Source organism: Ascaphus truei, unplaced genomic scaffold (assembly GCF_040206685.1).
Source record: "Ascaphus truei isolate aAscTru1 unplaced genomic scaffold, aAscTru1.hap1 HAP1_SCAFFOLD_520, whole genome shotgun sequence".
Taxonomy (NCBI): Eukaryota; Metazoa; Chordata; class Amphibia; order Anura; family Ascaphidae; genus Ascaphus; species Ascaphus truei.
The window spans coordinates 231,035-249,039 of record NW_027456851.1 but is presented as its reverse complement, the minus strand read 5'-3'; the positions used below and the strand labels follow the sequence as shown (position 1 = coordinate 249,039).

Below are 18,005 nucleotides of genomic sequence, written 5' to 3'. Positions count from 1 at the left end.
ATTATACACTGCCCGCCCTGCACGGCAAGGTCCCTGAGAGCCGGGATCTCTCAGCACAGGGAGAGACCGTATTATACACTGCCCGCTCTGCACAGCAAGGTCCCTGAGAGACGGGATATCTGAGCACAGGGAGAGACCGTATTATACACTGCCCGCCCTGCACAGCAAGGTCCCTGAGAGCCGGGGTCTCTGAGCACAGGGAGAGGCCGTATTATACACTGCCCGCCCTGCACAGCAAGGTCCCTGAGAGCCGGGATCTCTGAGCACAGGGAGGAGACCGTATTATACACTGCCCGCTCTGCACAGCAAGGTCCCTGAGAGACGGGATCTCTGAGCACAGGGAGAGACCGTATTATACACTGCCCGCTCTGCACAGCAAGGTCCCTGAGAGCCGGGATCTCTGAGCACAGGGAGAGACCGTATTATACACTGCCCGCCCTGCACAGCAAGGTCCCTGAGAGCCGGGATCTCTGAGCACAGGGAGAGACCGTATTATACACTGCCCGCCCTGCACAGCAAGGTCCCTGAGAGCCGGGATCTCTGAGCACAGGGAGAGACCGTATTATACACTGCCCGCCCTGCACAGCAAGGCCCCTGAGAGCCGGGATCTCTGAGCACAGGGAAACCGTATTATACACTGCCCGCCCTGCACAGCAAGGTCCCTGAGAGCCGGGATCTCTGAGCACAGGGAGAGACCGTATTATACACTGCCCGCCCTGCACAGCAAGGTCCCTGAGAGCCGGGATCTCTGAGCACAGGGAGAGACCGTATTATACACTGCCCGTCCTGCACAGCAAGGTCCCTGAGAGACGGGATCTCTGAGCACAGGGAGAGACCGTATTATACACTGCCCGCCCTGCACAGCAAGGTCCCTGAGAGCCGGGATCTCTGAGCACAGGGAGAGACCGTATTATACACTGCCCGTCCTGCACAGCAAGGTCCCTGAGAGCCGGGATCTCTGAGCACAGGGAGGAGAGACCGTATTATACACTGCCCGACCTGCACAACAAGGTCCCTGAGAGCCGGGATCTCTGTGCACAGGGAGAGACCGTATTATACACTGCCCGACCTGCACAGCAAGGTCCCGGAGAGCCGGGATCTCTGAGCACAGGGAGGAGAGACCGTATTATACACTGCCAGCCCTGCACAGCAAGGTCCCTGAGAGCCGGGATCTCTGAGCACAGGGAGAGGCCGTATTATACACTGCCCGCCCTGCACAGCAAGGTCCCTGAGAGCCGGGATCTCTGAGCACAGGGAGAGACCGTATTATACACTGCCCGCCCTGCACAGCAAGGTCCCTGAGAGCCGGGATCTCTGAGCACAGAGAGGAGACCGTATTATACACTGCCCGCCCTGCACAGCAAGGTCCCTGAGAGCCGGGATCTCTGAGCACAGGGAGAGACCATATTATACACTGCCCGCTCTGCACAGCAAGGTCCCTGAGAGCCGGGATCTCTGAGCACAGGGAGAGACCGTATTATACACTGCCCGCCCTGCACAGCAAGGTCCCTGAGAGCCGGGATCTCTGAGCACAGGGAGAGACCGTATTATACACTGCCCGCCCTGCACAGCAAGGTCCCTGAGAGCCGGGATCTCTGAGCACAGGGAGAGACCGTATTATACACTGCCCGCCCTGCACAGCAAGGCCCCTGAGAGCCGGGATCTCTGAGCACAGGGAAACCGTATTATACACTGCCCGCCCTGCACAGCAAGGTCCCTGAGAGCCGGGATCTCTGAGCACAGGGAGAGACCGTATTATACACTGCCCGCCCTGCACAGCAAGGTCCCTGAGAGCCGGGATCTCTGAGCACAGGGAGAGACCGTATTATACACTGCCCGTCCTGCACAGCAAGGTCCCTGAGAGACGGGATCTCTGAGCACAGGGAGAGACCGTATTATACACTGCCCGCCCTGCACAGCAAGGTCCCTGAGAGCCGGGATCTCTGAGCACAGGGAGAGACCGTATTATACACTGCCCACCCTGCACAGCAAGGTCCCTGAGAGCCGGGATCTCTGAGCACAGGGAGGAGAGACCGTATTATACACTGCCCGACCTGCACAACAAGGTCCCTGAGAGCCGGGATCTCTGTGCACAGGGAGAGACCGTATTATACACTGCCCGACCTGCACAGCAAGGTCCCGGAGAGCCGGGATCTCTGAGCACAGGGAGGAGAGACCGTATTATACACTGCCCGCCCTGCACAGCAAGGTCCCTGAGAGCTGGGATCTCTGAGCACAGGGAGAGACCGTATTATACACTGCCCGCCTGCACAGCAAGGCCCCTGAGAGCCGGGATCTCTGAGCACAGGGAGAGACCGTATTATACACTGCCCGCCTGCACAGCAAGGCCCCTGAGAGCCGGGATCTCTGAGCACAGGGAGACTGTATTATACACTGCCCGCCCTGCACAGCAAGGTCCCTGAGAGCCGGGATCTCTGAGCACAGGGAGGAGACCGTATTATACACTGCCCGCCCTGCACAGCAAGGTCCCTGAGAGCCGGGATCTCTGAGCACAGGGAGAGGCCGTATTATACACTGCCCGCCCTGCACAGCAAGGTCCCTGAGAGCCGGGATCTCTGAGCACAGGGAGAGACCGTATTATACACTGCCCGCCCTGCACAGCAAGGTCCCTGAGAGCCGAGATCTCTGAGCACAGAGAGGAGACCGTATTATACACTGCCCGCCCTGCACAGCAAGGTCCCTGAGAGCCGGGATCTCTGAGCACAGGGAGAGACCATATTATACACTGCCCGCTCTGCACAGCAAGGTCCCTGAGAGCCGGGATCTCTGAGCACAGGGAGGAGATCGTATTATACACTACCCGCCATGCACAGCAAGGTCCCTGAGAGCCGGGATCTCTGAGCACAGGGAAACCGTATTATACACTGCCCGCCCTGCACAGCAAGGTCCCTGAGAGCCAGGATCTCTGAGCACAGGGAGAGACCGTATTATACACTGCCCGCCCTGCACAGCAAGGTCCCTGAGAGCCGGGATCTCTGAGCACAGGGAGACCGTATTATACACTGCCCGCCCTGCACAGCAAGGTCCCTGAGAGCCGGGATCTCTGAGCACAGGGAGAGACCGTATAATACACTGCCCGCCCTGCACAGCAAGGTCCCTGAGAGCCGGGATCTCTGAGCACAGGGAAACCGTATTATACACTGCCCGCCCTGCACAGCAAGGTCCCTGAGAGCCAGGATCTCTGAGCACAGGGAGAGACCGTATTATACACTGCCCGCCCTGCACAGCAAGGTCCCTGAGAGCCGGGATCTCTGAGCACAGGGAGAGACCGTATTATACACTGCCCACCCTGCACAGCAAGGTCCCTGAGAGCCGGGATCTCTGAGCACAGGGAGAGACCGTATTATACACTGCCCGCCCTGCACAGCAAGGTCCCTGAGAGCCGGGATCGCTGAGCACAGAGAGGAGACCGTATTATACACTGCCCGCCCTGCACAACAAGGTCCCTGAGAGACGGGATATCTGAGCACAGGGAGAGACCGTATTATTCACTGCCCGCCCTGCACAGCAAGGTCCCTGAGAGCCGGGATCTCTGAGCACAGGGAGAGACCGTATTATACACTGCCCGCCCTGCACAGCAAGGTCCCTGAGAGCCGGGATCTCTGAGCACAGGGAGGAGAGAGACCGTATTATACACTGCCCGCCCTGCACAGCAAGGTCCCTGAGAGCCGGGATCTCTGAGCACAGGGAGAGACCGTATAATACACTGCCCGCCCTGCACAGCAAGGTCCCTGAGAGCCGGGATCTCTGAGATAAGGGAGGAGACCGTATTATACACTGCCCGCCCTGCACAGCAAGGTCCCTGAGAGCCGGGATCTCTGAGCACAGGGAGGAGAGAGACCGTATTATACACTGCCCGCCTGCACAGCAAGGTCCCTGAGAGCCGGGATCTCTGAGCACAGGGAGAGACCGTATTATACACTGCCCGCCCTGCACAGCAAGGTCCCTGAGAGCCGGGATCTCGGAGCACAGGGAGGAGACCGTATTATACACTGCCCGTCCTGCACAGCAAGGTCCCTGAGAGCCGGGATCTCTGCGCACAGGGAGAGACCGTATTATACACTGCCCGCCCTGCACAGCAAGGTCCCTGAGAGCCGGGATCTCTGCGCACAGGGAGAGACCGTATTATACACTGCCCGCCCTGCACAGCAAGGTCCCTGAGAGCCGGGATCTCTGAGCACAGGGAGACCGTATTATACACTGCCCGCCCTGCACAGCAAGGCCCCTGAGAGCCGGGATCTCTGAGCACAGAGAGAGACCGTATTATACACTGCCCGCCCTGCACAGCAAGGTCCCTGAGAGCCGGGATCTCTGAGCACAGGGAGAGACCGTATTATACACTGCCCGCCCTGCACAGCAAGGTCCCTGAGAGCCGGGATCTCTGAGCACAGGGAGAGACCGTATTATACACTGCCCGCCCTGCACAGCAAGGTCCCTGAGAGCCGGGATCTCTGAGCACAGAGAGGAGACCGTATTATACACTGCCCGCCCTGCACAGCAAGGTCCCTGAGAGCCGGGATCTCTGAGCACAGGGAGAGACCGTATTATACACTGCCCGCCCTGCAAGGTCCCTGAGAGCCGGGATCTCTGAGCACAGGGAGAGACCGTATTATACACTGCCCGCTCTGCACAGCAAGGTCCCTGAGAGCCGGGATCTCTGAGCACAGGGAGACTGTATTATACACTGCCCGCCCTGCACAACAAGGTCCCTGAGAGCCGGGATCTCTGCGCACAGGGAGAGACCGTATTATACACTGCCCGCCCTGCACAGCAAGGTCCCTGAGAGCCGGGATCTCTGAGCACAGGGAGAGACCGTATTATACACTGCCCGCCCTGCACAGCAAGGTCCCTGAGAGCCGGGATCTCTGCGCACAGGGAGACCGTATTATACACTGCCCGCCCTGCACAGCAAGGTCCCTGAGAGCCGGGATCTCTGAGCACAGGGAGAGACCGTATTATACACTGCCCGCCCTGCACAGCAAGGTCCCTGAGAGCCGGGATCTCTCAGCACAGGGAGGAGAGACCGTATTATACACTGCCCGCCCTGCACAGCAAGGTCCCTGAGAGCCGGGATCTCTGAGCACAGAGAGGAGACCGTATTATACACTGCCCGCCCTGCACAGCAAGGTCCCTGAGAGCCGGGATCTCTGAGCACAGGGAGAGGCCGTATTATACACTGCCCGCCCTGCACAGCAAGGTCCCTGAGAGCCGGGATCTCTGAGCACAGGGAGAGGCCGTATTATACACTGCCCGCCCTGCACAGCAAGGTCCCTGAGAGCCGGGATCTCTGAGCACAGGGAGAGACCGTATTATACACTACCCGCCCTGCACAGCAAGGTCCCTGAGAGACGGGATCTCTGAGCACAGGGAGAGACCGTATTATACACTGCCCGCCCTGCACAGCAAGGTCCCTGAGAGCCGGGATCTCTGAGCACAGGGAGAGACCGTATTATACACTGCCCGCCCTGCACAGCAAGGTCCCTGAGAGCCGGGATCTCTGAGCACAGAGAGGAGATCGTATTATACACTGCCCGCCCTGCACAGCAAGGTCCCTGAGAGACGGGATCTCTGAGCACAGGGAGAGACCGTATTATACACTACCCGCCCTGCACAGCAAGGTCCCTGAGAGCCGGGATCTCTCAGCACAGGGAGAGACCGTATTATACACTGCCCGCCCTGCACAGCAAGGTCCCTGAGAGCCGGGATCTCTGAGCACAGTGAGAGGCCGTATTATACACTGCCCGCCCTGCACAGCAAGGTCCCTGAGAGCCGGGATCTCTGAGCACAGGGAGAGGCCGTATTATACACTGCCCGCCCTGCACAGCAAGGTCCCTGAGAGCCGGGATCTCTGAGCACAGGGAGAGACCGTATTATACACTGCCCGCCCTGCACAGCAAGGTCCCTGAGAGCCGGGATCTCTGAGCACAGGGAGAGACCGTATTATACACTGCCCGTCCTGCACAGCAAGGTCCCTGAGAGCCGGGATCTCTGAGCACAGGGAGACTGTATTATACACTGCCCGCCCTGCACAACAAGGTCCCTGAGAGCCGGGATCTCTGAGCACAGAGAGGAGACCGTATTATACACTGCCCGCCCTGCACAGCAAGGTCCCTGAGAGCCGGGATCTCTGAGCACAGTGAGAGGCCGTATTATACACTGCCCGCCCTGCACAGCAAGGTCCCTGAGAGACGGGATCTCTGAGCACAGGGAGAGACCGTATTATACACTGCCCGCCCTGCACAGCAAGGTCCCTGAGAGCCGGGATCTCTGAGCACAGTGAGAGGCCGTATTATACACTGCCCGCCCTGCACAGCAAGGTCCCTGAGAGACGGGATCTCTGAGCACAGGGAGAGACCGTATTATACACTGCCCGCCCTGCACAGCAAGGTCCCTGAGAGCCGGGATCTCTAAGCACAGGGAGGAGACCGTATTATACACTGCCCGTCCTGCACAGCAAGGTCCCTGAGAGCCGGGATCTCTGAGCACAGGGAGAGACCGTATTATACACTGCCCGCCCTGCACAGCAAGGTCCCTGAGAGCCGGGATCTCTAAGCACAGGGAGGAGACCGTATTATACACTGCCCGTCCTGCACAGCAAGGTCCCTGAGAGCCGGGATCTCTGAGCACAGGGAGGAGACCGTATTATACACTGCCCGCCCTGCACAGCAAGGTCCCTGAGAGCCGGGATCTCTGAGCACAGGGAGGAGACCGTATTATACACTGCCCGCCCTGCACAGCAAGGTCCGAGAGCCGGGATCTCTGAGCACAGGGAGAGACCGTATTATACACTGCCCGTCCTGCACAGCAAGGTCCCTGAGAGCCGGGATCTCTGAGCACAGGGAGACTGTATTATACACTGCCCGCCCTGCACAACAAGGTTCCTGAGAGCCGGGATCTCTGAGCACAGAGAGGAGACCGTATTATACACTGCCCGCCCTGCACAGCAAGGTCCCTGAGAGCCGGGATCTCTGAGCACAGAGAGGAGACCGTATTATACACTGCCCGCCCTGCACAGCAAGGTCCCTGAGAGCCGGGATCTCTGAGCACAGGGAGAGACCGTATTATACACTGCCCGCCCTGCACAGCAAGGTCCCTGAGAGCCGGGATCTCTGAGCACAGGGAGAGACCGTATTAAACACTGCCCGCCCTGCACAGCAAGGTCCCTGAGAGCCGGGATCTCTGAGCACAGGGAGAGACCGTATTATACACTGCCCGCCCTGCACAGCAAGGTCCCTGAGAGCCGGGATCTCTGAGCACAGGGAGACTGTATTATACACTGCCCGCCCTGCACAGCAAGGGCCTGCGTATATAATGCATGTTATACACAGAGCTGTACATATCCATACCCGTGTCTTCCTCTGTATTAAATACACATATTCTGCCCTCCTGCGGGTCTCTTCTTCTCAGATCCAGATACTCCTTTGAGCTGACAGTGAACACTCTTAGACTGAAGGGGTCAGGCGTCTCCTCTGCATTGCTGCTGTCCTCATCTTCCTCCTCCTCTTCTCCTTCAGGATCCCATCTCCCTAATTCCTGGGGTCAGAGGTCACATGGAGTCACATACCAGTAAGGGAACATAAAGTCACCCCCAATTTTACCCGCTCACCCCCCACCCCTCCTGTCTCTTACCCGTTCACCCCCCACCCCTCCTGTCCAACCCTCTCTGCCTCTCTTACCCTCAGGCTGCGGTGGAAGTCCTCTTGGATCCGGCGTTTGGAGAACCTATTCCTGGCCCCTCTTACCCTCAGGCTGCGGTGGAAGTCCTCTCGGATCCGGCGTTTGGAGAACCTATTCCTGGCCCCTCTTACCCTCAGGCTGCGGTGGAAGTCCTCTCGGATCTGGCGTTTGGAGAACCTATTCCTGGCCCCTCTTACCCTCAGGCTGCGGTGGAAGTCCTCCCGGATCCTGTGATTGGAGAACCTATTCCTGGCCCCTCTTACCCTCAGGCTGCGGTGGAAGTCCTCTCGGATCCGGCGTTTGGAGAACCTATTCCTGGCCTCTCTTACCCTCAGGCTGCGGTGGAAGTCCTCTCGGATCCGGCGTTTGGAGAACCTATTCCTGGCCCCTCTTACCCTCAGGCTGCGGTGGAAGTCCTCTCGGATCCGGCGTTTGGAGAACCTATTCCTGGCCCCTCTTACCCTCAGGCTGCGGTGGAAGTCCTCTCGGATCCGGCGTTTGGAAAACCTATTTCTGGCCCCTCTTACCCTCAGGCTGCGGTGGAAGTCCTCTTGGATCCGGCGTTTGGAGAACCTATTCCTGGCCCCTCTTACCCTCAGGCTGCGGTGGAAGTCCTCTCGGATCCGGCGTTTGGAAAACCAATTCCTGGCCCCTCTTACCCTCAGGCTGCGGTGGAAGTCCTCTCGGATCCGGCGTTTGGAGAACCTATTCCTGGCCCCTCTTACCCTCAGGCTGCGGTGAAAGTCCTCTCTGATCCGGCGTTTGGAGAACCTATTCCTGGCCCCTCTTACCCTCAGGCTGCGGTGGAAGTCCTCTCAGATCCGGCGTTTGGAGAACCTATTCCTGGCCCCTCTTACCCTCAGGCTGCGGTGGAAGTCCTCTCGGATCCTGTGATTGGAGAACCTATTCCTGGCCCCTCTTACCCTCAGGCTGCGGTGGAAGTCCTCTCGGATCCTGTGATTGGAGAACCTATTCCTGGCCCCTCTTACCCTCAGGCTGCGGGTGGAAGTCCTCTCGGATCCGGCGTTTGGAGAACCTATTCCTGGCCCCTCTTACCCTCAGGCTGCGGTGGAAGTCCTCTCGGATCCGGCGTTTGGAGAACCTATTCCTGGCCCCTCTTACCCTCAGGCTGCGGTGGAAGTCCTCTCGGATCCGGCGTTTGGAGAACCTATTCCTGGCCCCTCTTACCCTCAGGCTGCGGTGGAAGTCCTCTCGGATCCGGCGTTTGGAGAACCTATTCCTGGCCCCTCTTACCCTCAGGCTGCGGTGGAAGTCCTCTCGGATCCGGCGTTTGGAGAACCTATTCCTGGCCCCTCTTACCCTCAGGCTGCGGTGGAAGTCCTCTCGGATCCGGCGTTTGGAGAACCTATTCCTGGCCCCTCTTACCCTCAGGCTGCGGTGGAAGTCCTCTCGGATCCGGCGTTTGGAGAACCTATTCCTGGCCCCTCTTACCCTCAGGCTGCGGTGGAAGTCCTCTCGGATCCGGCGTTTGGAGAACCTATTCCTGGCCCCTCTTACCCTCAGGCTGCGGTGGAAGTCCTCTCGGATCCGGCGTTTGGAGAACCTATTCCTGGCCCCTCTTACCCTCAGGCTGCGGTGGAAGTCCTCTCGGATCCGGCGTTTGGAGAACCTATTCCTGGCCCCTCTTACCCTCAGGCTGCGGTGGAAGTCCTCTCGGATCCGGCGTTTGGAGAACCTATTCCTGGCCCCTCTTACCCTCAGGCTGCGGTGGAAGTCCTCTCGGATCCGGCGTTTGGAGAACCTATTCCTGGCCCCTCTTACCCTCAGGCTGCGGTGGAAGTCCTCTCGGATCCGGCGTTTGGAGAACCTATTCCTGGCCTGCACACAGATCTGCTTGATGTTTCGCAGGTTTTCCTCTTTCTGGCGCTGCAGGAGGCTAATCTGAGGGAACAGAGAAGTTTGAACCTTGTGTGCACAGCATCGCTCCTCCGACCTGCAGAGCAATGCACCTCCATCCCCAGGGCAGTACAAAGCACTCGGGGGCATCCCTTAGGGTTGGAGGAAAGGAGATTTCACCAGCAAAAAAGGAAAGGGTTCTTTACAGTAAGGGCAGTTACAATGTGGGATTCATTATCCATGGAGACTGAGAAAAAGATGTCAGGCGCCTAACACGCGCAAAACGCGTCAGAGTTATTGTTGCCCACCTATCCTTGATGTCACCTTCACAATAAATTGTTATTTATTTTTCTGATGTGCTGAGCTCCATCATTTTCCCCCTGCTGTGCCCCGCTGATCCTACCCGCTGCTGTGCCCCGCTGATCCTTCCCGCTGCTGTGCCCCGCTGATCCTACCCTGGGACTACAACATTGCCACTTCTGTGCTGGAAGCGCGCCAAAGGGAGTCAAGAGTTTTATCAACACCCAGCGAGTACTATCCAGTATCAGGACTGGAACCCATCATCTGTGGTCTGATTTTTGGGACTGGTACCCATCATCTGTGGTCTGATTTTTGGGACTGGTACCCATCATCTGTGGTCTGATTTTTGGGACTGGTACCCATCATCTGTGGTCTGATATTTTGCTTCAAGCACTCTAAGTGGTTACTCCGCATAAGTGGGGAGCAGAAGAGGACAGATCAGTCTAACAAGCGACATTGGTCCCCATTATCCAGAAATCCCCACGATGCTCTGAGTGATAACATCATTACACGCTACCATCAAATCAACAGCACTGCACGCTACCATCAAATCAACATCATTACACGCTACCATCAAATCAACAGCACTGCACGCTACCATCAAATCAACATCATTACACGCTACCATCAAATCAACAGCACTGCACGCTACCATCAAATCAACATCATTACACGCTACCATCAAATCACCGTCATTACACGCTACCATCAAATCAACAGCACTGCACGCTACCATCAAATCAACATCATTACACGCTACCATCAAATCAACAGCACTGCACGCTACCATCAAATCAACATCATTACACGCTACCATCAAATCAACAGCACTGCACGCTACCATCAAATCAACATCATTACACGCTACCATCAAATCAACAGCACTGCACGCTACCATCAAATCAACAGCACTGCACGCTACCATCAAATCAACATCATTACACGCTACCATCAAATCAACAGCACTGCACGCTACCATCAAATCAACATCATTACACGCTACCATCAAATCAACAGCACTGCACGCTACCATCAAATCAACATCATTACACGCTACCATCAAATCACCGTCATTACACGCTACCATCAAATCAACGTCATTACACGCTACCATTACACGCTACCATTACACGCTGTCCTTCCCACTGTGCCCCCCCCCCCCCGAGGCAGTATCCTTCCCTCTGTGCCAGTGTCCTCTCTGTGTCCCCCCGTGCCAGTATCCTTCCCTCTCTGTGTCCCCCCCTGTGCCAGAATCCTTCCCACTGTGCCCCCCCCTGTGCCAGTGTCCTTCCCACTGTGCCCCCCCCCTGTGCCAGTGTCCTTCCCACTGTGCCCACCCCCTCCTGTGGCAGTATCCTTTCCTCTGTGCCAGTGTCCGTCTGTGTCCCCCCCTGTGCCAGTGTCCTTCCCTCTGTGTCTCCCCCCTCGTGTCCTACCTCCCCCCTCACCTCTTTATCTTTCTCCAGCATTTCATCTCTTGGGTCCTTCTCTCTCTGCCCCGTCTCCCCCTGAGGGCACAGACAGGTAGCAGCATTATGTCACCCCTCCCCAAAATGTAGGACCCCCGCAACCACTATGAATGTGAAATGAGAGGGGGCAGTTGCAGACAGTTGAGGCTGGCGGTGGGGGGGGCAGATGTTGACACCCATGGGGTGGAGGGGGGTCAGTTACATACACCCATGAGGTGGGAGGGGGGGTTGCCGACACCCATGGGGTGAGAGGGGGCAGTTACAGATACCCATGGGGGTGGGGCGGTGGCAGTTACACATACCCATGGGGGGGGGGGGAGAGGGGCAGTTACAGATACCCATGGGGGGGAGAGGGGCAGTTACAGATACCCATGGGGGTGGGGCGGTGGCAGTTACAGATACCCATGGGGGGGAGGGGGGAAGTTACTGGCACAGACCTTGTTCCATTGCTCATACAAAGCTTTCTTCTCGGCCTCCAGTCTGGTCAGGCGATTCCCGGCCTCTCTCACATCTTCCTCCAGGACACCGGTATCAGCCTCTAACTTCAGAGCCCTAAGAAACAGCAGCACCATCAGAACATGTAACATACGTGTAACCAGAGGGCAGCACCATCAGAACATGTAACATCCATGTAACCAGAGGGCAGCACCATCAGAGCATGTAACATCCATGTAACCAGAGGGCAGCACCATCAGAGCATGTTACATCCGTGTAACCAGAGGGCAGCACCATCAGAACATGTAACATACGTGTAACCAGAGGACAGCACCATCAGAACATGTAACATCCATGTAACCAGAGGGCAGCACCATCAGAACATGTAACATCCATGTAACCAGAGGGCAGCACCATCAGAGCATGTTACATCCGTGTAACCAGAGGGCAGCACCATCAGAGCATGTAACATCCATGTAACCAGAGGGCAGCACCATCAGAGCATGTAACATCCGTGTAACCAGAGGGCAGCACCATCAGAACATGCAACATCCGTGTAACCAGAGGGCAGCACCATCAGAGCATGTTACATCTGTGTAACCAGAGGGCAGCACCATCAGAGCATGTAACATCCGTGTAACCAGAGGGCAGCACCATCAGAACATGTAACATCCGTGTAACCAGAGGGCAGCACCATCAGAGCATGTAACATCCGTGTAACCAGAGGGCAGCCCGATCAGAGCATGTTACATCCGTGTAACCAGCGGGCAGCACCATCAGAACATGTAACATCCGTGTAACCAGAGGGCAGCACCATCAGAGCATGTAACATCCGTGTAACCAGAGGGCACAACAATAAAGAAAAAAAAGGGGGTGGTAATAGGGAATGATCAACTATAAACCCTACCAATTAACAGATGAAGTAATCGATAATTGTAATTAGTGGGTGCAAACTGTGACCTGAAAGTGAATCCGTGAAATGGTGAGCTCACAAGACAGTGCGCGGTGAGCTCACAAGACCGTGCGCGCAAAGAGAAAGTCACTTGCATGCACACCACTGAAAATTAGAATATAACTTAATAGTATTACTTAAAACATATATTACCGATTATTAGTGTAACAGTAATTAAAACATGTGAGAGGAAATACCTGTAACCCCTTGTAACAGGGGACTTATCCCTGTTCACAAATGTGCCTCTAATCCAGCAGTGTGGTGGTTAACTGCTGGTAGGCAATTAACTAACACCACCTGCCTGATTAGATTGCTTAGAAAAGCCTGTCTTTTGAGACAGGAAGAGAGACTCCTTAGCTCACACCTGAGCTGAACTTTGGAGACAGAGCAGAGATTCCTTAGTCCACAATGGGGCTGAACCAAGGAAGGGCAGATGTTTTGAGCGAGAAGCTGACCACAAGACAAAAGGGGACAAGATTCTAAACTTGGAGCCTGACATTTTCTGTGCACACAAGGGTGCGGTTCCAAGAGAGCAGAGAAGCTTCCCCTACAGCAGCCCAGCTAACAGATAAGACTTTTTCGTATAAGACTACTATCTATGTCTGTGTATTGATAAATGTCTCCATGATTTGGGGCTGGTAAATAGCTTAGCTAACCAACCCAGTCAGAGAGGGCTGAGCTACATGTGTAGATAGTCTCCAAAGCAGAGATAGGGGTTTTTGGTTGGCTCACTATTTCGCTTATGTTGATTTTTTTTGCTGTTTAAAGCGACAGGCACAATAAAGCCTTGTTATAATTTCACCTTACAATAGTCTCCATTGTGTACCTCTGCACATGTCCTCCTACATATGGTGTCAGAAATTTGGGATGAGAGGTGGCCTTTGAAGTTTAAAGGGCTGGAGATTGCCTGTGGAATTTTTTTTTTTGCTTTTGCCTGCATACAGTCTTGCAAACAAACCTGAGCAACAAAAACAAAGATTCACCTGCAGCAGATATCAGAATTAAAGGGATACACACCCAGGCAGGAAACTTACACTGCACTGAAACCTACAAAACCACAGATGGACTCTATTCCCCAATCCCAAGAGGAGAGAGACTGCTGAAGCAGCTAAACCTTATTTGCCTATCACAGTGTAATATGGTCATTGAAATAGGGGTTTTGCCTTCCAGCCATAGTCAGGGTTCAAGAAGTGAGTCAGCCCTTAAAAAGAGATAGGTGTTTGTTGTTTTCAAAAGTTTCGCTGAAGCAGTGAATACAGATGGTGACCCACGAGCGGTACTGATTTTGCAAACAAAGGTTGCCACACCGCATAGGAGTGTAAAATTGCCCTACCGGGGAAAAAGTTATTGCTGAACTATGTAAAAGGTATTCCAAAGCCAATTGCTGAGTGTTGAGTCACCCTGCCGGGAGTGAAAGAAATATTCCACTGCAAAGAATGTTTTTTTTTTCTGCAAGTAAAAAAGTCTGCCTATATATATCTTGGGAGCAAAACAGACACCCAAAGGGTGAAGTGTGAATGCCATAATACCCAAAGATGAGACTGAAAATTACTGAACTGAAGCAGAAAACCAAATTCTGTTGCTGAAGCGGAGGCATTGCACCTAGCAAGTAAATGGTGTAAAGCAAACAGAAGTTTTAACTAGCAACTACACATCCAGCATACCTAATGAGAGATTACACCTAGCAAGTAAATGGTGTAAAGCAAATAGACGTTTTTACCTAGCAACTGCACATCCTGCACATCTTGTATACCTGATGAGAGAAAATGCGTGCACAGTACTGCTGATATTGTAAAACTTATCCAAGAAAGAAAAAGTCTACAGAGATGCCTGTGAGAGCTACAACCTCTACAAGCAAAATATGCCCACCTGTAGGACTACCACAATTGGGGGTTCTAGCAAATACAGTGATAACAGCTGCAATAGCGCCTCCTGAGGTCAGGAAGAAAATTACACCTGAGAGCCCCAAAATGGAGGACAAGATGCAACGTTCCTGTAATGAACCCTACCCCACGGAATAGTGGCCCTTCCAGTCCGATGAGGAGGAAGACATCTCTTATAGGGAACCCAAATCGAGTCACACCCACAAAACACCCCAAGAATGGTGGGGGTGCCTGAACTCGGTACGAACCGAAAAGACCACTCCCTTTGATGACGAATATGATCGGCGGGAGAAAGAGCGGGAGCAGTGGATCACCGAAAATTTCCGTCAGCTTTTACAGTTGCAAGAAAAGCCGGGTGGATCCAGTGACGCTGCTAAAATTTCGAATGAAGATGGAGACCCCAGTATCCCTGAGGGGACAGAGCCATCCAAAACAAAAAGGCGAAAAAAGAAAAGCGGTTCTTCACTTACCGTGGAAGGAACAGACACATCTGCAGATCTTGCGGAGGAAAAGAGGGTCCGAAATGCCCTGCAGCCTAGAGAAAATGGAGAAGTCGTCCCGCGGATGACCGAATATCCAGAGGGCCCAAGGCAGAAGTCGTGTACCCCAAAGAAGTGTCTGTCCGGTGCCAATAGTGAAAAAACCTCAACCAACCATCCCAGGGAAGCGGAGCCGGAACCGGTGAGCGACGATCCCTTGACCAGCCCTGGGGATGCCCTGAAGGTTGCCAGGCGTGACTGATCGGCTACGGGAAAATAACGTGAAGCTACAGAAAGATGTGCTCACAATGTACTCTTTGGCCAGGACAGAATTGGACGATCTCAAGACTGAGCTAGATACTGCAAACTCTACTATTACCGCCATGGATGAAAAGCAGCGCCAATCTGATAAAATGGTGGCTACGCTAAAGCGGAAGTATGAGGAGGCACTGAAGCAGATGACAGTCTTCCAGCAAGAGGTTCACACTCTTCGCATAGAGCTGAATGCCTCACAACAGGAGGTCAGCAGTGTCCGGACAGAGGTAGACGTATCTCAGAAGGCGGTTCATACACTCCGCAGAGCACTGGATGCCTCACATCATGAGACCAACAGCTGCCGCACAGAACTGGAAGTCTCCAGAAAGGAACTTCACAGTCTCACTGAGGAGCTGGACATTTCAAGGAAAACTATCCTACATCTTAACTTAGATCTCAAAGTCTCTCAGAAGGAGCTTCAGAACCTAAACCTGGAGATGGAAGTCTCACGCCAGGAGACAGCCCGCCTCCAAGCAGATGTGCAAAAATGGAAGGTGGACTGCAAGGAGGCCCTGAATAATACAGAGACTGAAAAAAGAGAAAATTTAAGATTAAAAAAAGAAAATTCTGAGTTGACAGAACACGTCAAGGGAAAGAATGAAAAGCTGCACGTGCTTAAAGAAATAAATAAACTTTTGAAAGATGAAAAGTTTGAAGCAGAGCACCGACTGCAGAACCAACTGCAAGGTCTGCGTACGCACCTCCAGTATGCTGAGGAGAAGCAGCAAACGCTGCAAAAGAAAAGCTGCAGGCTGCTAAAGAGGTACAAGCACTGCAGGAACGTCTGAATACCCAGTACGTCCCCACAGAGCAGTATGAGGAGCTAAAGGCCACGCTGCATGTCTTCAGAGCAAAAAAACAAAAACAAAGATATAATGCTCACTAAATCAAATGGTGTAATAGTAATGTGGTTGTGCCTAAACCGTCAAGATTGACGGTGGGTGCAACTGATGAGCTGAATATACTAGAATTAACTACAGCTGAGAAGTGAAGACATATTTATTGCCACCACTTAGCAACTAGAAGCTCATTTTGGAAGTGCACTCCTAGGCATTAAAACTTAACATTTAATAGGTCAATAGAATAAAATAAGTTCTTAACATAAAGTGATAATATTAACTACATATAATGTACTGTGGCGGGAGGGAGTGAGGAGATGATAGATAGCCACGGTATATAGTAAAGTATGCTGATGCCTAATAGTACTTTAGCAAAAGCAGTGATACCCCTTTGGCTTTAATTGGGGAGTGGGTTGCTCAACTGTAGAAGCTCAGAAATGCTTGCCCTATATGTGAGTATTGTGCGTCATGTGGCGTAGCGTACCGAGCACCCAACCTGTATTGATAAATAGCCCAAATCAGTGTCCTACTCCTAAGTTTAATATATAAGCTGTTCGATATAATCACTGTATGTGCAACTCAATGACAGGTTGGTGGTACGTGGATTGATTCTGCGCCCAATGACGTTTAACAATCACTCTACATAGATAGTATAACAGGACAGCTATTAGTGATAAAAAACCAGAAAAGACTGATACTGAACACTCTGCTAATTATTGAGGCAGTAAATAAATTATTACTGTGGTTATTAAACAAGCCGTCAATATATAATCAATACTGTGAGCACTTGTACTCAACAAAATACCTGTGCAAAAAAACCTTCTACCAACTCATAGGACAATTCATGCATGAATAGGTGTCTGTGCACAGCAGATGCTGGGAGGCTAGCAGTAATGATGTTAAATATCAGATAAGTCGCAACAATTTGCAATAACAATGATGTCTGTTAGCTACAAGGTAAGGTGACACATTGAATCACAGTACAGAGACAGGCTTCAGCAAAGAACCACTGAGTGAACAGGACCTGGTTAAGCCTGGATACGAGCGCGTTTAAAATGAGCACCAGCAGAGAGCACAGACACAAAGTAACAATACTACCAGTCTCTCTCAGATCCCTCGCGCTGACGTCACCACGCCAAAAACGCCCTACGCGTTTCCCTCCTTGACGGAGATTCTTCAGGGGCGAGTGATAACCAGCTGATTGCGGAAGCGTGTTATATAGCGTCATCGGTTGCCATAGCAACCCGCGGGCCAATGAAAGGCTTGCGCAACGCTTATACCGATCAGTAGGGAACTGTATGTTAGAACAGCGGTTAGTAAAGATGTACACACTAATTACAAACAATACTATAAGGTCTAAAAGAGGGTTTAAAAGAGTCACCAGCATATGGGGCAATGGCTCATGCATGTAGGCGTCTATGAGGCTTATGAACCCATGCCGATGTGGCAGATACTGAATAGCAATTCTGTGATATGTGGTAAAGCTTAATCTTTGCAGGCTGAGGATATTCAAACATGTACTGGATGAAATGCATATTTAACTGTACTTAGTCCATGATCAAAGGAATACTTGCTTACTTGCCTGTAGATTAGGGAGTGTGTACAATAAATAACATATGGATTATAATTATTTAAATGAGACATTTTATGGATAGGTAAACATGATGTCAACTCAACTGATGATCAAATAAATGGAGTGTATGTAAAACCCTCGTTTAACCCTTGAGGGTACAATGTTTTTAACTTGTATATCCATTCAGCCTCACGTTTTAATAATC

The 18,005-nt window shown here is 53.2% G+C and overlaps 1 protein-coding gene across 1 annotated transcript in view; it reads right to left on the bottom strand.

Moving 5' to 3' along the window:
• Positions 1 to 18,005, bottom strand: part of NUGGC (nuclear GTPase, germinal center associated) — a gene marked incomplete at its 3' end in the record, with an annotated part of 159,592 nt that overhangs the window by 19,440 nt on the left and 122,147 nt on the right. Inside the window, exons 7-10 of the mRNA XM_075584277.1 lie at positions 11,762 to 11,876; positions 11,304 to 11,363; positions 9,481 to 9,600; positions 7,368 to 7,554 (exon numbers count right to left, since the gene is read on the bottom strand). Coding sequence (XP_075440392.1) covers positions 7,368 to 7,554; positions 9,481 to 9,600; positions 11,304 to 11,363; positions 11,762 to 11,876 — 482 coding nt within the window. The remainder of the gene's footprint in view (positions 1 to 7,367; positions 7,555 to 9,480; positions 9,601 to 11,303; positions 11,364 to 11,761; positions 11,877 to 18,005) is intronic.